Genomic DNA, 22629 nt, shown 5'->3' with positions numbered 1-22629 from the left:
CAGGTTTTGGAGATGGGGATGTGGACATCTTTGGGGGGCCATTATTCTGCCTACCACAGTGGACATCGTGGAAAGACCTTTTCACCTCTTGTTCTGTGGGGACTGTGCTGGGTTAAACCCTTAGATAAAGAAAAACACTGAAATCCTTGGTGTAACTGAAGGGGCCTCTGGTCTAACATGGGGCGTGGCTTGGCATGGTCTGATGGGGGAAACATGGTCTGTCCCCTGAATTCCCTAGTCTGATGGGAGGGACATGGCCTGTCCTCAGGGTCCCCTGGTCTGATGAATGTGTGTATGGGTGCCTGGGGTGGGAGACACAGAGAGGTCAGTGGTGAATGTGACAGGCCTGTCCGTCCTCTTAACAGATCGCTCCGAACCTCCCATGTTCTGTGACGTTGCAGCCGGGGCCTGAAGACACAGGGAAGGTGGGTCACCCCCAAGGGAGCATCTCTCTGGGTCCAGGACACTGTGTCTCCAGTTCCCTGGCTTTCTCTCTGGGGAGGGTGCTGGAACCCTCCGTGTAGAAGCCTCCTTGCCTCTAGGCCAGGCTGATCCCACCTCAGATAAGCGGTCTTTTCAGACAGGGCAGCAGATACGGTATCACTCAGTGATGTGCCCAGGGTCAGTCTCGCTGGCCTCGGTGTCGTCTGCAGAATGTTCTCTGGAAAACCAGCTGGCCTCACAACCTTGTGCGGAGGTGCCGTCATCACTGTTTCACAGGTGGGGAAACTGAGGCTCAGAGAGGAGTGACACCATGAGTGGCCCAGGCCTCAGATCTCTGAGCCCGTTTCCTCATCTGCGAAATGGAGGTGGTAGGATGTGCCTCGTCGTGCGGTCTAGAGGGTGGAGTGAGACGCTGCAGGGACACGCCCAGTGCAGGGTCTGTGCACCGGAGGTCAGGGGGAGCTCTCTAAACAGGGCTGCAGAGGTGCCTGTTGTTGTTTCTGGGCGGCTGCCTCGCTGAGTGATGAGGACAGCCCCCCAGACAGGCAGGAGTCTGGAGAGGAGCCCGGTCAGGGAGCAGCTCTGCGGGAAGGTCGGATGGGGGAGGCAGCCCCGCGGCTGGCTGAGCGCAGGGCTCCGAGTCAGACGAGGGGGGTCAGGCCGTGGGAACGTGGTGCTCCCATCCAGCGGCCTTGTTACATGAGAGGGTGGGCAGGCTGTGCTCACGGGAGCCGGTCCTCTCCAAGGCTCTGCGGTCAGTGACCCCTCCCCACAGGCCTGCGGTGTGGACTATGAAGTGAAAGCCTTCTGCGCCGAGAACCTGGAGGAGAAGATCCACAAGCGGTGAGAAGGGCGCAGCTTCCGCCTGCCTGGGCGTGGGCTGCCTGCTGGCAGGGGTAGGGAGACAGGATGGGCAAAGTCCGAAGAAGACAGAAGTCACAATGCCTGGAAGTGTGCGAGGAGGGGCCTCACATTCCAGCCTTGGGAACTCTGCAAAGGGCACTCGGGAAGGCTTGCAGGTTGTGAGGGCTTCCTGGGGGAGGTGGCTCCGTTGCCTTGGCTCAGGCCTCAGCGCTTTTTCCTTTGCACCACTGTACCCGCTTCCCTTATCTCCCTGCCTCTAATCTCTTCCTCTCCAGACGGCGTGTCCTTTAATTTTGTTTTGGAAAAAAAACGAAAAACGAAAATCAGATTGTTTTAAACAGTGAACAAGATGTTTCCCGCCAGCTTGGACCCCCATCTCCCAGTTCTCCTGGGAGGCCATCAGCAGGAGGTTGTGGCGGCGGGTTAGGGGGGTGTCAATGGAGGCTTCTAAGCAAGGCAGGGAAGGGGAGAACGTGAACCCACCCAGGGCAGAGGGAGGAGGTCAGCCGTATGTCAGAGAGGGGAAACCTTTTCCTGGAGAGACACAGCCCTGGGCAGACAGAGAGTCCAAGCTAGCAGCCAGAAATAGCTGGCCCTGACTTCTGGGGTGAGCTGCCCAGCCCCGCGCTCACACCTGCCCCTCCTGGGGTCGGGCTCTGCTCTGGCTCCCGGCGAGGCTGGCCTCAGACCCCAGCTCTGATGCACCCTGCTTCCTGAGGGCGCTGCAGCCTCTTAGGGAGCGGGCTGAGTCTGCCACCTAGTGGTCGCAGGATGCATTGCACATCTCTAACTCCAGCCTGGCAGCTTACGTGTGTGTGGAGATGGGATCCTTCTCCCTTGCTTCTCTGTCCCCCTTTTCTTCTTAAGCCCTGAGATCAGAAGAAAGGAAGGGAGTTGTAGGTTGTGGTAGGTGGCCTAACCAGAGCAGGGAAGAGGAGGCAGCATTGAGAGCCAGCACCTACCACCAATGGGATATTTTAAGTCCACGCTGGAGTTACTAATAATGATATAGCAACTATCACTTATCAAGAGCTTATTAGACACCAGACACAGTTCAAAGTGACGGACATGTATGAACTAATTCAGTCCTCACAGCAACCCTAAGAAGTGGGTCCTGCTGTTGTCACCATTTTACAGATGAGGAGACTGAGGCACGGAGGTTAATTTACTCAAGGTCATATAGTTAGTTTGGGGAGAGCTAGGACTTTAGCCCCGGCTATCCAGCTCAGGGAATGGAGGTGGCTTAGCTGAGAAAGAGGGATGCCAGGATACCTAGCACACCTGACAGGAGACTGCCTGACTGAGTCCCATCCCCTCACCAAATCTTTGTGTCCTTGTTTCCTCCCTGAGCCCATCACCTTCATTGAGCCCCATCCCATCTCTGGGCCTCCATCCTCTCACTGAGTCTTTATCCTCTTTACTCCCCCTGCCTGAATCCACACCTCCTCACTGAACTCCTTCACCTCTCTGAGCCCCGTTTCTTCATGGGCCCCTTGCTCCCTGTGTATATTTTTATTTAATAGATACTTAGCAGGTATTTATTATATAGCAGCAGGCACTGTCATAAATACTGAGAATACAGTAGTGAACAATGTAGACAAAAACTTCTGTCCTTAAAGAACTCACACTATTAGGTGACATAAGAGATGCAGGAAGTGAAACAACGGTCCCTTTCTTAGCGTCCCGCTGGCTACCAGCACACAGATCCACATGAAGTGCTGCCGTGGGACGGTTCGGCCTCTGATGTGGTGGGAGGGAGTTCAGACCAGGAGAAGATCAGAGTGGGCGGATCTCGGGAGTTTCCTGGTCGAGCAGGTGTTTGGCTGGGCCTTGAGGAAGGAAGCAAATGAGGGCAGAAGCTGGAAGAGAGTGTTATAGGCTGGGACCCAGTATAAGCAGAGCTTTAGAAATAGGACTAGATAGACCATCGAGAATGATAGTGAAGAAGTGGAGGAGGCTGGGGACAAGATGGAGGAGGTTGGAGTGGGACCAGATGGTGACAAGGCCCTATGCCAAACTCTGCAGTTTGGACTGGAGTCCGAGGTCATGGGAACCATGGCAGTCTCTTCAGCAAGAGAAGGATGTGAGGGTCGCAAGGAAAGAGGATGGAGGCACGTGACTCTGGTCATCCTTTGCTCTACCCATCTCCACTAGGAATTCTGTGCGCCTGATCATCCGGAAGGTGCAATACGCCCCGGAGAGGCCCGGCCCGCAGCCCACAGCCGAGACCACCAGGCAGTTCCTCATGTCGGATAAGCCCTTGCATCTGGAGGCCTCCCTGGATAAGGAGGTAGGAGGCTCGGGCTTGGCCGGGGGTGGGGGCCGCTCCCCCAGGGCTGGAGCCTCAGATCCCAGCTCTCTCATGCCCTCCGGGCCTCCTCGGCTGGGAGCTTCTGCCTCCAGCCCAAGGATCACAGGGCTCAGGGAATCTGAGACCTCCGTTGGAGGATTTGGAGAAGCCTCTTGGGGACTAAAGGCGTGGCAGAGGTGGGGCATGAGCTCGAAGTGTGCGATTGACTTCAGAAGTCAGCGTACCTCCTGAAGGTTCCTGGGTCCTGGCCATCTCCCTGCACCCCTGTCCCCCTTTGAAGTGTGAGCACCTCCTCTCCCTTTGGGGGGGCAGCTGAAGGCAAGTGCTTGGGCCAAGATGCAAGTTGAGGCTCTTCAATGAGGATTCAGAGCAGGTTCCCTCAGTGAGTGCATCAGCCCTTCCCCACCTTTCTCCTGCTTCTTCCAGACCCTCCTGGGTCTAAATTCCAGGCAGCCAGAGCCGGCAGGGACTTGATATATCACCTACTCCAGTCCCTCCATTGTACAGAGGGGGAAACTGAGGCTTAGATAACCTGTTCAAGGTCACACCACTCTCACCCTCATTACCGTTATTATTACTGTTATCGTTACTTCTGGTGGCCAACCCCGGAGTGGAACACAGGAGTATCACCTTCTAACTTAATTATCTTTCAAGGTCCCACAAAGGAACTTAAGTTTAACATGCCCAGTGGCATAAGTGGGAAGTGGCTGATGAACTTGGGGCCAATGTCAGAGTGGCCAAGGCCTGGGGAACCCCAGGAGATGTGTGTGGGGCCTCTTCTCCCTCCCCATCATCTAAAGCTTTGGAGGCTTCCCATCCATCCTTCTCCCTTCTTACACCTCCCAGATCTACTACCACGGAGAACCCATCAGTGTCAACGTCCACGTCACCAACAACACCAACAAGACAGTGAAGAAGATTAAGATCTCGGGTACTCGGGCAGAGGGCCGGCCCAGGGGGTGGCAAGGGGACTCCTCCCAGGGGTTGGGGTAGCTGAAGGCTCTCCCCTCACTAACAGCCTTGTACATAACTACCGGCCCACAGAGAAGCCCAAGGCCTGCTAAGCCAAAGGGCAAGGCTTTTGAGGCTGGTAACACAGGCTGCTTATTGGCGGGGTAATGAGTTTACTGTTGAAGCCCCCTCTTCTCTTAGGTTCCCTGGGTTCTGGCCAGGGCTGTCTTTCAGGGGGAGATTTTTGTTTATGGAAGGAGTGGGCATGTTTGAGCTGCCATGTAGAGGATGGGTCCATCTCCTGCAGAAGCTTCTGGTGGACTGGCTGTTGTCTGGGGCTGAACATCCCCAACTCGGGGAGCCTGGGACCCCTGGCTCACCCCACATTGTTTCCCTCTTCCTCCCCAGTGCGCCAGTATGCAGACATCTGCCTTTTCAACACAGCGCAGTACAAGTGCCCCGTGGCCATGGAAGAGGCCGAGTAAGTGAGCGCAAGGCCAGCTTTGGGCGTGTGGGATCCGGTGGGGAAAAGAGAAGCCCTAGGTCTGGTCACAGGTCCAGGTGGCTCTTCTCCACCTGGCAGAGGGCCTGGCCTCAGATTTCCTTGCCGCTCAGTGTAAATGACCCTGAACAGCCTTTTAGAAACCATCCACTTGGTTTAGCTATAAGGAAATGCATGCTACAGTCAGGCGAAAGACCCACTAAAACTAGAATGACAAAATAAGAGCTAGTGAATCTAAGAGGACCGGGGTTATGGAGGGAAGAGAATAATTGCACTGTACTGGAAACCTAGATCGCACAAAGCCCTCTGAGTTGGGGTTGCTGCTGACCCCAGTCCGTAGGGAAGGAAATGCGGCCAGAGAGGTGCCCTGCTCAGCCTCACAGGGCTGGCCGGCGGCAGAGCTGGGGCTCTTCTGACTCTGAGGCTTGCTACACCCCAGCTCGCTCATTGTTGAGAAGGGGGATGGCGGATGGAGCAAAAGCAGGTCAAGACTGAACAATCCAAACACCTTACACGTGATGGATGGAGATGAGATACAGCAAATAAGGTCTTCATTGTAGAACCCAGGGGGTGGGTATATGGGTGTTCACTGCACAATTCTTTCAGTTTTCCTGTATGTTTGAAATTCTTTCATAATGATGTGTTAGGGAAAGAAAAAGTCCATGCTGTCTCCACTAAAAAATTATCCTAGCCAAACAGCACAGGGCCGAGCAGTACCTTGAATCTTTAAAACCTTGCACCTGCTTACGAACCAAGAATGAAGTTGTTGGATCACCCCAGAGTCATTGCTCTTTGCATGTGGAGCAGAGATGTGCCCCTTTTGGGTGGCAGGGGTCTCCCTGCCAGAGCTGGGCCTGGCCCATGTGGCCCCTTCGTGGCGGGGGGGGACTTGGAGCAGGGCCGGCTCTGTGACCTGGCTGGGCTGGGGTTGGCTCTGGGGGGCATCTCCACATCGGTCCCCCTTCTTCCCAGTGACACAGTGGCGCCCAGCTCGACATTCTGCAAGGTCTACACGCTGACCCCCTTCCTGGCCAACAACCGAGAGAAGCGGGGCCTCGCCCTGGACGGGAAGCTCAAACATGAGGACACGAACCTGGCCTCCAGCACCCTGTGAGGACCTACCCTCCCTAGTCCCAGGCTCTTGGATGTCCCCCCTCCCCTGGCTCCCCTACCCTTCCCCAAAACGGGTCCACACCCACCTTGGTCCCACCAGTGCCAGCGTGGGCTCAGGCTACCCTCTCCTCAAGCGTTGTCCAGGGCCTGTCCTCATGAGCTTGAACTGCCAGAGAAGCTGTCCCCCAATCCCACCCTTATCCAGGGGTGCCCCAGAGAGCAAGATGGACCACTCGACCAGCCTCTCGTAGTCAGTGCTGCGCTCTGCTGGCTTGCCTAGGGGAGGGCAACCTGGAAAGGCTTCGTGCAAGAGGCAGGAGCTTCTGACGTCATGTCTTCTGTTGGATAGAGTGTGACCCTGAGGCAGAGCAAGGCTGGAAGGAAGTGGCTTCTGGGAGGGTCCTAGCAGGAGAGGGTGACTCAGGACAGGCCTGGGGAGTCTGGAGATTTGAGGGTGGTGAGCTGGGCTAAACCACACGTGGGGGTGTCCCCGGAAGGCAGAGATCCCAGGGCCATAACATAGGGTCACTCCTGTCCCACGGTCACCACTGACTCCCTGAGGCCACCCTCCACTAGTGGAGACCTGGTGGTGTGGGGACCCGTCTTGCCCTGCCCGCTGAGGTCTGGCCCTTCCTGGGGTTTGACCCACCTCTGCAGCACCGCTGCCCGCCACTCCAGCCCAAACGCTGTCTCACCCGCCCCTTCATATGCTACCATCTCCCCTTGGAGCGTTTGCTGTCTTCTTCCCTGGCTCAAATCCTACCTGCTTTCGAGACCTAATTAAAGCATCACTTCCTGCAGGGTCTTCCCTGGTACCCACTCCCCTCCTCTCCCCCGCCAACTGCCCTCTCCTCTCTGGCTCAGGAGTGAGACAAAGGGAATCCACGTGAGAGCAGGAAGAGCCGCTCCGCACAGCACTGCTGGGACTCAGGCCCCTGGAGGGAAGCAGGGGTTCAAAGCCAGACTCGGAAGCCAGGGCTCTGAGTTCCCGCTCCCTGAGAGCAGACCTCGCCTTTCTCACGCACTGGGCTCTGCCTGTAGCTGGTGGCTGAGTGGCCAGGAAAGGGGCCGATGGCTGCTGCCCACACCGCACCCCATCCTGCCGGGTCTTGCCCACCAGCAAGCCCTGTGAACCGACTTCCCCGTGTCGCCTTGCAGGTTGAGGGAAGGAGCCAACCGGGAGATTCTGGGCATCATTGTTTCCTACAAAGTGAAGGTGAAGCTGGTGGTGTCTCGGGGAGGGTAAGTGCTACAGCCCAGCCCAGACCCAGACCCCGAAGTACAGCAGGGAGGTCCCTGATGGCCACACCCGCTGCCCCATTCTGCCTGTTTGCTGGACCTTTTAGCTGAATCCTGTTCCTTCCCCTTTCCCTCTTCTACTTCAGAGGCCTTTGGCCCCTCTCTTGCCCCTCCCCTCTTTCTCTCCTCCCCCCTTCTCCTCTTCTTCCTCTTTTTCCTCTTCCTCTTCCCCATCGCTAGTCTGGGCACGTGGGAAGTGGGGGGCAGCTTCCTCAGAGTCTGTGCTGTGGGGTCTACAAGGGTGCCATGTCCGTCATCATGTCTCAGGGCACAGCACCCACCCCAACTCATACCCAGGCTGATCTGCTGGGGAAATGGCTCAAGGAGCTCAGAATTCCAGAGTTGGATTGGGGATGCTCCGACTCTCCCATTTTACAGATGGGGAAACAGAGGCCCAGACAATTCCTCACACATTTCCTGAAATCTCCTCCCTTAATCTCAGGTCACGGGCTGGCTGCTGGGGTCATGGCGGTAGACCAAACGTACTCCCTTACCTGGAGCACTGTCTGGTGGAAGCTCAGAGAGAACTCCCACTTTTCTCCATATGTTGGGCCCACATGTTGTTATAAACCTAGAATTAGGATTTCTATTTTGTCAGAGGGATTTTTTTTAATTCATAAATTTCTATGAAAAGATTGGAAAGCTAATAGCATTAGACATCGAGTCTCCTTTATTCTTAGAATAATGCCTCGTGCAGGTGACAGTGTGTAATACGGACCATATATTATAGGACATCTCAGAATCACAAATCTCAAATCCCGTGTCCTTGCAGGACCCACAGTCTGCCTCAGGCTCCTTCTTGAGGAACCCTTGGGGAATCCTAAAGTGCTTCCTTCTGCCATTGGATAGCCCCAGCCTCCCCAGGGCAGGCAGCACAGGGGTTAACTTTTATGTCTCCTTTACAGATAATGACCCTGGGGCTCCCCTCGCAGGGAGTTTGGCTTAGCCGGGCCTGGGTTCCAGTTCCCCACACAGGGCTCACACCTCCGTACGTCCCTGAACGAGCAGTTACAACTGGGGTGGGTAGAGTGTGTCCCAGGATCTAATCTACCCCAAAGGGGAACAGAGGTGGTAAATGAACGTGCTTTCTGTTTTCTTCCTCTCTGAACTCTCTCCTGACCACTTCTCCCGCCTCCTCTGACCCACCCACAGCCTGTTGGGAGATCTTGCATCCAGGTAAAGTCCCTTCCTTCAACCTGATCAACTCACCTGCCTGAAGGGCCCAGAGACCATTGTCCTGATTGTCCAGAATCACGGGCACTGGGTTGGAAGGAATCTTAGCGGTCACTTTTGATTGCCAGGCTCAGGCCTGTGCCGGGACTAGGATCCTCTCCAGAGGGACTGGGGAGGTGCAGTTTCTCCTTTCAAACCTCGCCCTGCTCTTCCACCCTACCCAAGTGACAAGGACCTTTGCAGACAGCAAAGTTGGCTCCATTTATCTGGGGAGTGGCCCCCAATCAGTCTGTTTTACAGGATGTTTTGGAGAAATGCAGGCTTTGTGGCTTTCAAACTTCTACACTAATGAGAACTACCTGCTGGCTGAGTGTCGTCAGGGAGAGGTCCTGAGATCTGCCTTTGTAGACAAGGCTTCCTGGAGCCAACTGGATCCACGTGCATTCCAAAAATACCTGTGCCCCAAACTCAGTGCTTTGCTTCCTCCTGTCACAAGATGCCACTATTGCTCATCCAAGAAAACTGAGTCCATTTGGAGAGGTGAAATTCAATTCAATGTAATTCAGTAAGAATTTCCTGAACCCATACTTGAGCCCAGCCTTGTGAGGGGGACTGAGCTCCCAGAGAGGAATCAGATACACACCCTGCCCTTGACTGCTCATAGCCTGGTGGAAGGTTAAGGTCCAGATTCTTCCATCTGTATTCTGGATGGCTTTAGTGAAGGTTGACAGTCAGTCTTCCACCAGCTTCCATTCTGATAGCTCACTTTTCCAAGTGAACCTGGAGAAGCAATCCCCTTTGGAAGCAAAAAGCAAAAAAAACAAAAACAAAAAAGCCAAATTGTTTCAATAGCCTTATGAACCCCCATGTTCCTATTGAGGGGAAGTAATAATTCTGGCAGGCACAAGCGTCACAGTTTAACCAAGCCTTTTACCTACGTCACCTCCTGGCAGTGGCTCTAGAAGGTAGGTATAGTTAGCCCCGTTTTCCAGATAAGCTCAGTGAGACTTAAAGATGTGAAGTGTTGGGGCTTCCCCGGTGGCGCAGTGGTTGAGAGTCCGCCTGCCTATGCAGGGGACACCGGTTTGTGCCCCGGTCCGGGAGGATCCCGCGTGCCGCGGAGCGGCTGGGCCCGTGAGCCATGGCCGCTGAGCCTGCGCGTCCGGAGCCTGTGCTCTGCAACGGGAGAGGCCACAACAGTGAGAGGCCCGCGTACCAAAAAAAAAAAAAAGATGTGAAGTGTTCCTCAGTGAGTGGTGGGGCTGGTGGAACAGCCCTTTCTGGTTGCGTAGTTTATACCCCTGACCCCTCCGTCCCCTGCCCCATCCTCCTCTCAACCGGCCCCTGGCAGCAAAGTCAGTAAGATGATGTGCCTGTAGGCGCTCACAGTTGACAGGGCCTTGTAGGGTGATACCACCTAAGTGGAGTGGAGGAGCTTTCGGGGCTGCTTTTGTCTGGAATGGAGAAAGAGGGTGGGTGGAATCACCTTCTCAATTCTGAGATGTTATCACACAGGGTTAAGGGTGTGAATTAGGGAGTCAGAATCCTCAGTCTGTAACTTTCTTTTTTTTTTTTTAAATTTCTTTATTTAATTAATTAATTTAATTTTTGGCTGCCGTTGGGTCTTTGTTGCTGCGCGCGGGCTTTTCTCTAGTTGCGGCGAGCGGGAGCCACTCTTCGTTGCAGTGCGCGGGCTTCTCATTGGCTGGCTTCTCTTGTTGCAGAGCACGGGCTCTAGGCGCGCGGGCTTCAGTAGTTGTGGCACTCGGGCTCAGTAGTTGTGGCTCACGGGCTCTAGAGCACAGGCTCAGTAGTTGTGGCGCACGGGCTTAGTTGTTCCGCGGCATGTGGGATCTTCCCAGACCAGGGCTTGAACCGTGTCCCCTGCATTGGCAGGTGGATTCTTAACCACTGTGCCACCAGGGAAGCCCTGTCACTTTCTTTTAAGAGCTGTACGGCCTTGGATATGCTGCGTTTTCTCCTTGGTCTCAATTTCCCAGCCTGTACATTGTTGTTGTGAAGGTTAAATGAGTGACTCTAGACTACTCCTTGGCGGAATGCCCTGGCAGTCCAGTGGTTAGGACTCTGCGCTTCCACTGCAGGGAGCACAGGTTTGATCCCTGGTCAAGGAACTAAGATCCTGCAAGCTGAGCAGCAAGGCGGGAAAAAAAAAAAAGTAGACTCCTCCTTGGCACAGAGTCAGTACCATGTGAGTGTCTGCTCTTGTTATTATTCTGTCCATCAGGGCTAAGGGGAGAGAAGGCCCAGTCAGAAACGTTAGCCAGTAGCAGCACCACTCCCATCCTTCCATCCCCACACAGCTTCAAGGCTCTGTGCACAATGTAGACGGTGCTGGGGCCTGGGTCCCATCTAGCTTGAATTTGATTAAGCCGACCTCAGCAGTGCCTCATCTAGATTGCAGGGGGCTAGGGCCACCTGAGCACTTTCACAGGAGCCCCCTGGAGATGTTGGGAGATAAGACAGAGTGAGGGTGGGAGGAGTTCCAACCAGGAAGTTGGGAAGGGCAGTGTCAGGGGAGGCTGGGCTGGCTGTGGCCATTTGAGGCCAGCAGGGACTCAGGGCACCTCTGGAGCCACTCAGCGAGCAAGATGCACACTCACTGCCCTGGGCAACCCTTTTCCCACCCCTGTGCCTCCTCCCAGCTCGTGGGAATCCAGGGATCCTTCTCAGGAAAGGGGAAGTTTCCATGTTTTTTGGAGCCAGGAGAAGAAATCTCCCAGTTCAACTCCCAGATAGACTGATGCTCAGAGAGTTGTGGAACTGGGTCTTGGGGCCAGATTTCCTGCCTCTTGGCCCACAGCTACCGTAAAACCCTCCCCAGTCCTCAAAGTGACAGGGCATTGACACTCACAGCCTGGGACTGGATTCAAGGCTCAACTGGTCTGGGTCTCTTTCAGTGACGTGGCTGTGGAGCTGCCCTTCACCCTAATGCACCCCAAGCCCAAAGAGGAACCCCCGCATCGGGAAGGTGAGCAGAATCTGTGGGTCACTGGGATGGGGTATCCCTATCACCCCACCGACCTCTGGGTCAGCCTTCAGCCCAGGGTCACGCCTTTTCCCCAGCTCATGGGATCTTTTGTGAGGCCCACACTCCTATTTGCATCTGACTCCTCAGGAGATAGAGAGGTCTGGCTCTGTTCTCTCTGGGCTGGGGGTGGTGGTGGGAGCTGCACAGGCCATGCTTGGAGCCCTTGTCTGGCATCCAGGCATAGCGGAAGGGGCTGCATGGATAAGATGATCCCTGGACACACCATCCCCATAATTTTTCCAAGTGATACCGGATTAAACCTAAGACTGTTTCGGTTGAAAGAAACATTGTAGTATGTACCACAAAGAAAGAAAAGTGTTCCCACAATTAAACTTTGAAATGCCATTGATTGTAAACATACCCCAAGTTCAGAGATGTGAAAATGTGAATAAATGGTTGTATTAGAGTTAGTGACAGTCCTGCATGCGACAAATGAATCTAAGTCGTGCTGGAGAAGTGCCAAAAGGAGCAGGGTCCAGAGATTTTTCTGTTCTCCTGGGCCTGCTGTGGGCCTCCCTGGTCCTCCCTGGACCCTCCTCCCTGCATTTACGGTTATTCGAGGTGTTAACCAAGACCAGGGACCAGCCCCCCCTTCTCCACTCCCCTTCCTCCTTTCCCTCCCCATCTTAGCTTAGTTGTCCCAGGGTGGGGACCTGTGCCCACCTGCCCACTTGCCCACTCACCAATAACCCATGGGCGCTCGTCTGCCCTGTGTTTAGTTCCAGAGAACGAGGCTCCAGTAGATACCAATCTCATAGAACTTGACACCACGTAAGCCAAACCCTGCCTGCAGACATATGGGGGGGCGGGCCTTGGGAGGTGGGCGGGGCTACCTGGTTATTTGCATTTATGCTAATTAACCCCCTGAGGAGCAGCTGGTCTAACCCCTCTGCTGAGAGCTGCCTCTGCTCGCCTCTTCAGCAACCCGCTTGCCTGCATGTGACTTGAAGGACCCTCGGTGCCTGTTCCTCTTCCTCCTGCCTTGGTGGGGTCTGTCTTCCTCCCTCGTCCTTGCACGTCCGTCAGTCCGTCAGTCCGTTCGTCCATCCACAGCACCTGCTCGGCTGTCACAGGGCTGGTTTGTGGCCCTGGGCTGGGGCTCTCTTGCCTGGGCTTCACCCAACCAGTGGAATCAGGCCGTAGGGAGGGGAAGTTTCTGGGGATCTTGTTGCTTCTGACTCCCGAGGACCAATGTGGATTCCCCTGCGGTCGAAGGCTGTCGTGTCACCGGACAGTGGCCAGAGGGGGAGGACCTGGGCGAACATCAGGAAATACCTCCAGGGCCAAGCAGCTTTCTCACTCCAGCTCCAAATCTACACTTCCTTTGTCCCCCAGGAGATATTTGGGATATGGGGTTTTAAGTCACCCCATGAGGACACCCCATGCGGCTGGCTGAATTCTGTGGGGCTGGGGCCTTGGGTGGGCCTATGTGGACATGTCTTATAGTAGAAGGGAACTTACTGTTCTTAGAAGCAGCCCTTAGCCCTGAAACCCCCTCAGGCACCCTCTTTTCCCACACACATTTTCTCTGCCCCCCTATTTAGATTGGCCTACCCCCCCTCCCTGCCCCCCACAGACCCTGTCTTATCCAAGATCCCTCAGGGTAGAATGTGAGCTGACACTTCCCTGGAGAAAAGGGGTTTTCTCTTCCAAGCCAGGCCCACTGCTTCCTGTGCAGAAAACAGGAGTGCTTTCTTCGGGTGGTTGAATGGGGCTTCTTGGGCCTGTTCTTGGGGGATTCAGAATAGAATTTGCTGTGAAACTACTGGTGGCCTGGCCTCTTTGTGGGAATAACTTCCTCCTCTGGCCCTAACCCAGCCACACTGACCCCCTCTCCCAATTTTATGTGTCCCTTGACCCCAACTCCTCAAGAACCGGGTCAATTTCCAGCCCTTAGGCAAACTCATGCCTCCCTCTGGTATTTCCACAACTGGCTGGTCCCACTGTCATTGATGGGCATCCAGATGTGCCAGCCTGGCAGGCCTTTCTATCCGAGGCCAGTCCCAGAGGCCAGCCTCTGGGTCCCACCTGGCTGTGCAGGCTCTCCAGCCCCTGGATAAGCCTACTCTCCCTGCCCTGCAAACACACCCGTTTTCCTTGTCTTTCCCACCAGCGACGACGACATTGTGTTTGAGGACTTTGCTCGCCAGAGACTGAAAGGCATGAAGGATGACAAAGAGGAAGAGGAGGACGGTACCGGCTCTCCACAGCCCAACGACAGATAGACTGGGGCCGGCCCTCCCTCCGGGCAGCTCCAGGTCCTCTCTCACACACTAGGATGCTTGTTTGTCTTCTTCCTGCCCTGGTTCCCCCTCCCCTTTGTTCTTCCAGCTTCTACCGGGGGCCCCAGTGGTCTTTCAGGTCACGGTGGTGAACCTCTGGCCTCAGGATTGGCCCCGTCACCATGCCAACAGGGCCACGTGCACCACCCTCACCACTCTCACTGCAGTCACCTCTCCATCCCCCACTCTTTTCCTGTTGACCTCCAGAAAGGCCAACATGGCTCTGGTCTTGGAATTTGACTTGGGATGGGGAGCAGAAAGGGGAAGATGGGGCATGAGGGCTTGGAGGGGCGGGGATGGGGGCTCAAGACACGTGAGAGGATGTCCACCTTCCCAGGTGATTAACACAGTTCTGGCAGCTAAAACATGACCGACTCGAAGGCCAACCTCTGGCTGGGAGGGGCAGACCGGTGGATAGATTCTCCGTGCAGTTCTTTTCGCAGTTTGGACCCACCAAACACCTCTCCCCTTCCTCCCCCATCCCCCCCCCCATGACCCTCTGTGACTGACAGTGACATTGGTGAAGGTTTGTGGACCCCAGGAATGGAGCAAAGTAGCTGGACTGACTTTCTTACCAGCAGTTACCTAGTCTAAGGCAAGTTGTGTGAAGTAGCCCAAGTCTATTTCAGTATCGTCAGGATGTAATATCCTAACTGCCTTGTATCTTGTGTGTGTGTCCTATCTACAAATATGCACAGAGGAAGAAAGAGAGAAGGGAGGGGTCTTCAGAAAGCACCAAGGTCCCGAGGAGGTTTCCTGAAGGGTGACTCTGAGAGATGGGGGCGGGCTGGGAAGATGAGAGTCTGCCCAGCTCCCTTCCTTTGTAGACCTAAGAGTGATCAGTGACCCCTGAAGTGATTACTGGTGTGGGAAGTGAGGGCTACCGGTGTCCTCCTGCCCTTGCAGTTCTCCAGGGCCGGGCTGGGCTGCCCCTGCAGGCTAGGAGAGAGCACCTGAGGTCACTGTGCCCACAGTCAAAGAGGATCCTTCCCCAGAAGGTGGCAGGGTCCATCAGGATGCCCTCACCTAAAAGGAAGGGGGGGACTCCTTTGTTTCCTTGGGGAGTTGATGACCGCCCCAGTAGTTCCCAGTGTCATGGGTACCCAGTACCCATTGGCTAGTGTTGGTGTGATTGGGACATGGGGCATTTCCAGGGCAACAGGGCAGGCAGACAATGAGGCAGAAAGTGTTAAAAGGTATCTGTTTTTGTCTGACCTTTACTGCTCATTTACTGTGTGACCTTGGGCAAGTTCCTTTCCATCTCTGGGCCTCAGTTCTTCACCTAGAAAACCAAGGGGTTTGACCAGATGTTCACAAAGGGCCCTCCCAGCTCTGCCTCCAGGAATTCGTGAACATTAGAGCTTCTGGTCTGGTGGGTGGAGCCAGAGCCACTGACTCTGATCTGTCTGCTACCAGCGAGGATTCATTGGACCCCAGAGGTGGCAGGGCCATGGAGAGCACCTAGCACCACCACCCCACACCCACTCCAGGCCTGAGAAAGGCCCTTCTTGGGCTCCTGAGGGGTTCTGTGATGTCAAGCTGTGGCCAAAGCTAGCATGAGCTGCTTGGCCCTAGGGCCCGAGTGTTACAGAAGGACAGAGCTTGTATTTGCTGAGGTGGGTGGGGGAAGAGCTTGTGATAAGCCCTCCAGTACTTCACACCCCCTTTGGATGTCCTGAAGTTTACCTTATACCCAAGCAAATATATTGCTTCGCAGGGCAAGGGGATCTCTTGCTCCTTTCTATCCCTGTCCCATACTTGTAAAAAGGGAGATGGCGAAATTTTATTGTACAAGTTGCATCTCAACCCTTTTCAGTCCAGCCCCTCCTGGGGTGGACCGAGCAACCACGTTCCATGGTGAAATTACCCAGTTCACGTGCCTGGCGCTGTACCCCAGCCCTTCCCTTCTGAATCTCATGAAGACTCAACCCTAGGGACCCCTACTCCAGGTCAGAACCAAGTCAGCTTGGGGCAGTCACACACCCATGGCCAGTTCTGGGGTCCCAGCTGCACCCAGCCCCTCCCAGAACCTGCTGGGCAGTCTGTACCTCATTTGGGCAGCTGGAGAGTTAATGAGCTGTTGGAACAATGCATGGCAAGCATATGCTCTTCAGGGTGGTCTTCTGGAACCTTTGGGGCTGATATAAGACCCTTTAGGATTTGGGGGTGATCACTTGCCTACAAATAGACCTCTTCCCCCATCCCTAACCCGGTCACACAAAAGCTTTTTCAGGCTGGTTTCTTGACCTCCTTCCGCCTCAAAATCACGCTCACCATATTGGGTTTATCCCAGTGTTGAACCGAAATTTCTCCAGCTGCAAGAAGCATCATGGGCCCATTTAGCCTTTTATTTACTCTTTGGGCCCAGGGTTGCAGAAGGGCAGTGGGCAAGTTCATTTGAATTTGGCTTAACCATCCTTGGTTGACAACTTCTCCGCCTGGCGCAGAGCACTGGAGACACAGAGTTGGGTCAGTCCCAGCCCCTGTCCTCAGGAAGTGCATGGTCAAGGGAAAGTTTTACGGGAAGTAGCGAGGGGGCCATTGCATTCAGGGTTCCGTGATCACTGCTAGTCTGTATAGTGCCTTGATATGAATTAGAAATGGTGTCCCTTCCAGGTGGATTCCACCCACATTGGAATGCACAGCTTCTTGAGTTGTCACAGGCTGGAGTTTAGCCCCACTTGCCCCTGGGCTGGGCGCCCTCCTGCACAGACATGCACTGCAGCCCAGTGGGACGCTCAGGCTTCTTCCTGAGAGAAAGAACATACAGATCATCTTGCCAAGTTTCTGGTTGGTTCCAGACCCCGCTTCTCCTGCAGTCCCTAAGCATGACTGAGTTCTTCTCTGCAGGGCCCCTCTCCATCTGGAGTCAGCCTGTCCAGGGGAACCCTTGGAGTGAAACTGGGGGTAGGGGAGCCCCACTGGGCTCCAGGCACCAGCCCACAGTACTGGCTCTCTCTGTCCACACATTTGGAGCCTGTGCTGACCCTGCCTCTCCACACTGAGACTTTGCAGTGGGCCATGCGGGTGGCATGTAGATAGCAGTCTGGGCAGGAAGGGAGAGCACGGCTCGGGGTGAAAGTCCGCAGGCAGACGGCCAGCTGGACTTCCTCAGCCTTCCAACCTAGAGAAGAGTTCAGTCCCCGTGAAGATAAGGACAGAGTTCTTTGGCTAGACTCCACGGGCCTTCTCAGTCTCAGAGCCCAGACAAACTGAGAGTGGACTCACTTGGGGTCTTGGTTCAGCTGGGGGAGTTGCTGACAAGCTGGTCCCACGCGGTGCCGTGAAGAGCACCCTGGCCTGCGAGTCCACGATGCCGCTCCGTGTTGGCTGTTACCACCCAGCTGAGGAGCCTGAGCAACTCATTCAACCTCTTGGGATTGGTTTCCCTAACTGTAAAATGAGACTGCCATCCCTCTCCTGCCCAGCTCGAGGAACTTGTGAGGCCCAGAGGAGATGCAAGTCAGCTCTGTAAGTTGCATACGGCTGCCCAGGCTGTGGCCCTGCTGCTGCGGGGGGGTAGCCCAGGGTCACACAGGAAGTTTGCCGCTGGCAGAGCCCTCCCAGCCATCTTCATCTCTTGCCCCCATGTCACTTAGGCAGAGGTCAGCCAGGATGAGACGAGGCCAGTTCGGCTTTGGTGACCCAGCCGAGAGGGAAATTCAGATACTGTTCAGGAATGCTGTGTCTCCGGGCAGTGGTCCCAGCAACCCAGACAGAGAGACTGGACATGGATTGTGTCAGTGATTGGGGGGGGTGGGGGCACACCTTGGTGTCAGAGGTCAGGAAGCATTGGATCTGATCCCAGGTTAGGGACAGCCTCGTCCCCCAGGCCCAGGGGTGCTAACCCCCCCACGACCCCACTAGAGAACCCCAAGGGTGAAGTGGAATAGAAGTTGCCTGCCCCTTCCCTTCAAAGTGTAAGACCCCCTCCAGGACCAACCAGAGCTGCCAGTTGTCGCTTCTTGGTGAAACTTGGGAGGGATTGGGGTCCGGGGAAAACCCAGGCCTCTTACGCTGAGACCCGAGCCCCAGCTGACGCATCCCCGGTGGTTTCAGCAGCCCACAAAGGCAGCTTCCCTCCTGCCAGCGACTGGGGGCTGGACATCCTCCACCCATCCCAGAGGAAGGCATTAGGCCCCGATCTTGGACTCTTATAGGGTCTCATGGACATAGGCCTATACCTGTTCTGGTTTTTAAAGTCAACAAGGACCAAAACAGACTCCCCCGACTCGTGCATAAGCCTGCCTTGGGCCTGGCATTTTGCTTTCCTGGCCCGGGCAGCTCCCTGGACTGGAATGGCCTACCCATGGGGCAGGATCCCCACCTCTACCACTCCCCTGCAGGCTCACTGCACGGTGGCTTCAAAGAGAGGCCCGTTGAAGGGGGAGCATCCTCCCCCCATCACTCTCTCCCAACTCTTCACCCCGAAAGGGAAGTCAAAGCACAGATCCCCAGGACCCATGACCCGTAGACTCTGACACACTGGTTTTCAAACCAGGTGCTGTGGAACCCCTGGTGTGCCACAGAGCTTCGTCAGGGGCTGCTAAGGTGGGAGAATGGGGGTGGAGGCCGAGGATAGGTCTCCAGCCCTCCCCGCCATTCCCACTTCCACCAGAACAACTCTGCTTTTATCTGTCTTGCCTATTGAGGTTTCACCTTTAAACTTTCTTTTGAAGAAAAACTTCTTCAAACCACCATTCTGAGGTTTGATCTTAGACCAGCAAGCCCAGCTTCTATTCTTGCATTTCCTGTTGGAATGACTCTAGCATTCCAATATAAAGTATCGTCCTATTGGAACTTGGGTCACAGACCCAGGCTCAAGCATTTGCTTATTCGCGCGCACACACACACACTTGGTTTTGTAGCCCACCCCCACTGAAGCTCCGGCCTGGGTTTCATTTGGGCGGGGGCCTGGTGCTGTGAGGACGGGTCTTGGCCCTGAAATTGGCCCAGGCGTTGTGGGGGACCATGGAGGAAGCAAAGAGGCACAGCCCCACCCCAGGACTTGTGTCTGTGCCCCAGTGTGACACCCCACTCCCCCGGCCCAGGCCCATGAGATGGCAGAGGGACAGCGTGGTGGGAAGAGAAACTAGAGTTAGGTTCCTCTTTATGTACAGCCAGCTTTAGTAAAAGAAACGCCAAGGGAGGACTTTATGACAAAAGTCCCTCCTATGAAGGCAGGATTCCTCCAGAGACCCTTTAAGCAGCAAATTTCCCTCGAGCAATTCTCATAGGATTCCATGCCCACCTCTGCGGTCAACTGAATGTGTGGGCAACAGGCGGGTGTCTGAAGAGAGGCTGGTTCCCTACCTCCAGTCCCCCAGATTTTCTTCCTGCTGGTCTGCCCCTCTGCCCAGGTCCCTCACTGGGGCTGACTAAGAGGTGGGCACTTCGGGGAGACCTGGACCAGCCCTGGGCACAGCATCCTGCCCGGTCCCCACCCAGGGCATCCAGGTGGAAATGTGAGAGTCGGGGCACAACAAGCCACGTGGCATGGGAGAAAGAGCGCCCAATGCTATTCTGTGTTCAGTCCGAGTGTGCCCTTGGGTACCTGACCTCCGTTTCCCCTTGTGTAAGATGGAGATAGTGCCCGGCTCTGCCCAACTCAAAGGGATTACTGCAAGGGTCATGGGAGAGGTGGGTATGAAGGGGGGCTCACAAATTCGGGGTGTGGTCATGGCCTGCCCTGGAGATCCAGGAGCACTCGGGGGATGATGGTTGGATGGGCCGTCTTCCTGGGACGTCTCTGCTCAGTGTTGGGGTCTAGCCACAGATGTCGGGGGAGGGGGCTGCGCCTTCCTTTCCAATGGGAGCCGGCACTCAACCTGGTACTGTGTGTGGATCCTGGGTGTGAGGAGTGACAGGTGGTGGAGACTGGTCTCCAGGTCTGTGGCCCTTCTGTTAAGTGATTCTTTTGTGACACCCTTATTCCTGGGTCACCTGCCAGGTTTATCTGTTGTACCTGTGGCATTCCTTATTATGTCAGATAAGTTATTACAGTTTATTCAACTCTAACAGGACAGTTCTAACCGTTCTAATGAAAAAAAGAACCATAAATAGGAGACCATTAAAGGTCTTTTATGACAGATGCTGGCTGTGCTTTTATTTCTGTCTCATAAGCCCATGGCAGGACATAGACCAGCAGAAGCTGTCCCTGCTGCCCTGGACTAGCTGGGTCAGGTGGTGGCCCCAACTCCAACCTGGCTGCTCACCCCCTTCTCCTCCCCTCGCTGCCATTTACCAGCCTTTGGGCCTGGGGAAGTTGCCAAACCTCTGATCCTTCTCAGACACCACTGGGTCCCATGACCCCTGGTTTGCGCCTGGGGTGAAACCGTCCCATCTTCTCCCCACTGACCACTTCAGCTGGAGTCCTGTCCCAGTCCCAGCCCTGGTTCTTACTCAGTTCTCATCTCCTGCTCTGCTGGGTCTCCCCGAAGTCACTTCAGTTATCCATGACTTACCCACTGCCTGTTCCAAAAGAACACATGGGAGGAGTGGGGATAAAGGTGAGGAAGATTCAGAGTCCTAAATGACAGTGTATCGTATTAACACGAAAGGAAGATGCTGCTGAATGTAAGATGGCTTTCCTAGAAAATTGGTCCTGTGTGTGAAACCATTTTATTTTTTACATTCCTGTAGAATAATGTGCAACTTAGATCAGTGCATTGCCCTCCTGGTCGGCCAGAGGGTGGTCTCTTTCCTCTGATGCTCCCAGCCAGAGAAGGGTAATGGGCAGACACTGACATTTGAATCAGGAGACATGAGCTAGAGCTTTGATTCTGCCCTCCCACGTGGACTGTATCAGTCCAAGTCCAGATAAACGGAGCCTATGCCAGTATATCAGTAGCAGGAATTTAATCAAAGAAACTGGTTGTGAAAATGTTGCAAGAGTTGAAAGGGCAAATGGGGTGTAAGGCAACCCAGGTACAATAGGAAGTCACTACCATCTGTAGGGTGGAAGGACAAGGGAGAAGAGGTGGTGGTACGGAGCTAAGGACCAGGGAAGCCCAATAGGGCTGTTGAGGGAGAGCGTAGCTGAAGAATCCAGACCATAGAAGAAAAGTCTCTGTTCCTGGGATGCTGCCCAAAGCAAGAGGGTGGGGGAAATACTCTGATTTCTCCTTTCCTCCTGCCCTCCTAATGGCAGACTCGAATTAAAAGTTAATTTTCAAGGAATCTTGGGGAATGTAGTTTGCAATGGTCAATGCCCTGCAATACAGAGCAGGAGAAGGTCAGGGGATTAGATCTGAGACCAAGTAGGCAAGTCACCAGCTCTTCCTTAATCTTCTCATCCAAAAACCAGAAATAATCCTATTGGCCTGGATACCACAATTTAGAAGGAGTACCCTGACACCTAAACAAGGCTCTAAACATGGAAGAGGTCTTTGCGGTTACCTCTTAGCTTTGAGCTTTTCTCCTGTCACTGTCTTCATGGTGTTCTGAGACTTCATTTATCTTAGCTTTTAAAATTTTCAGCAAATCAAAATAAATTGTGTAGGAGTTTCAAATTCTGGCCAAAACAGAGTAAGTCCACTACAGCCTATCTCTCCTACTGATTACATAAAAACCCTGGACAAAAATACAAAACACAACTACCTAATGACTCTGAAAATTAAACAAAAGCAGGCAAATGGTCCTGGGAGTAAAAATTTGGAGAAGTAACCTGCATGGGGTAGATTTCCCTTTTATTTCTCCTTTCTCTTGTGGATTTGTGCTGCGATTAGAACCACCCACAGCCCAACAGACAAATTGGGTCTGAAACTAAATCAGCTGATAACCTCTTGAAACAAAGACAACAACAACTACAAAATCAACGTTCTATCAAGGATTATAACAGGGGGCTTCCGTGGTGGCGCAGTGGTTGAGAGTCTGCCTGCCGATGCAGGGGACACGGGTTCGTGCCCCGGTCCGGGAGGATCCCACATGCCGCGGAGCGGCTGGGCCCGTGAGCCATGACCGCTGAGCCTGCGCGTCCGGAGCCTGTGCTCCGCAACGGGAGAGGCCACAACAGTGAGAGGCCCGCGTACCAAAAATAATAATAATGATAAGGATTATAACAGGACCTAGAGTCTACACAACATAACATTCACAGTGTCCAGGATACAATCTAAAACAACTCAACATACAAAAACCAGAAGAAGAGGATGATCAATGAGGATGCATGATCAGTATACAAAAATCAATTATACTTCTGTAGAGTAACATCAAACAACTGGATCTTGAAATTTAAAAGACAATGCCAAATAAAAAGATAATACCACCTACAATAGCACCAAAATGGAAATATACTTAGGTATAAATAGGAAAATATGTGCATAATCTCTATGTACATCTCTAAAGCACAAAATACTGATGAAAGAAATCAAAGAAGACCTAAACAAATTGAGACATGTACTATGTTCATGGATTGGAAGATTCAATGTTGAATATGGATTCGATATGGATTAGAAGATGTCAATTCTCTACAAACTATAGATTCAGTGCAGTCCAAATCAAGATCTCTGCGGGATTTTTTCTTTTCTTTTGTATGTGTAGACAAGCTGATCCTAAACATTATATGGAAAGGTAAAGGAACTAGAATAGCCAAGCAATTTTTAAAAGGAAGAACAACATTGGAGTTGCCTACTAACTGATCTCA

At 54.0% G+C, this 22629-nt stretch overlaps 1 protein-coding gene across 6 annotated transcripts in view; it reads left to right on the top strand.

Annotated features, from left to right (window-relative positions):
- Positions 1 to 20176, top strand: part of ARRB1 (arrestin beta 1) — a 78595-nt gene extending 58419 nt beyond the window's left edge. For 4 of the 6 annotated variants that reach the window (XM_079930165.1, XM_079930163.1, XM_079930166.1 and 1 more), the window contains exons 6-16: positions 366 to 425; positions 1220 to 1287; positions 3463 to 3598; positions 4466 to 4550; positions 4979 to 5051; positions 6045 to 6182; positions 7344 to 7427; positions 8637 to 8660; positions 11576 to 11646; positions 12426 to 12477; positions 13820 to 20176. In XM_079930165.1, coding sequence (XP_079786291.1) covers positions 366 to 425; positions 1220 to 1287; positions 3463 to 3598; positions 4466 to 4550; positions 4979 to 5051; positions 6045 to 6182; positions 7344 to 7427; positions 8637 to 8660; positions 11576 to 11646; positions 12426 to 12477; positions 13820 to 13931 — 903 coding nt within the window. In that variant the 3' untranslated portion in view covers positions 13932 to 20176. The remainder of the gene's footprint in view (positions 1 to 365; positions 426 to 1219; positions 1288 to 3462; positions 3599 to 4465; positions 4551 to 4978; positions 5052 to 6044; positions 6183 to 7343; positions 7428 to 8636; positions 8661 to 11575; positions 11647 to 12425; positions 12478 to 13819) is intronic. The other 2 variants (XM_079930164.1, XM_079930162.1) reach the window with 1 other exon arrangement.
- Positions 20177 to 22629: the final 2453 nt, after the last annotated feature.

The sequence above is a fragment of the Stenella coeruleoalba genome, assembly GCF_951394435.1.
Source record: "Stenella coeruleoalba genome assembly, chromosome: 8".
NCBI classification, from domain to species: Eukaryota; Metazoa; Chordata; class Mammalia; order Artiodactyla; family Delphinidae; genus Stenella; species Stenella coeruleoalba.
This window is presented reverse-complemented; position numbering and strand designations above follow the sequence as displayed.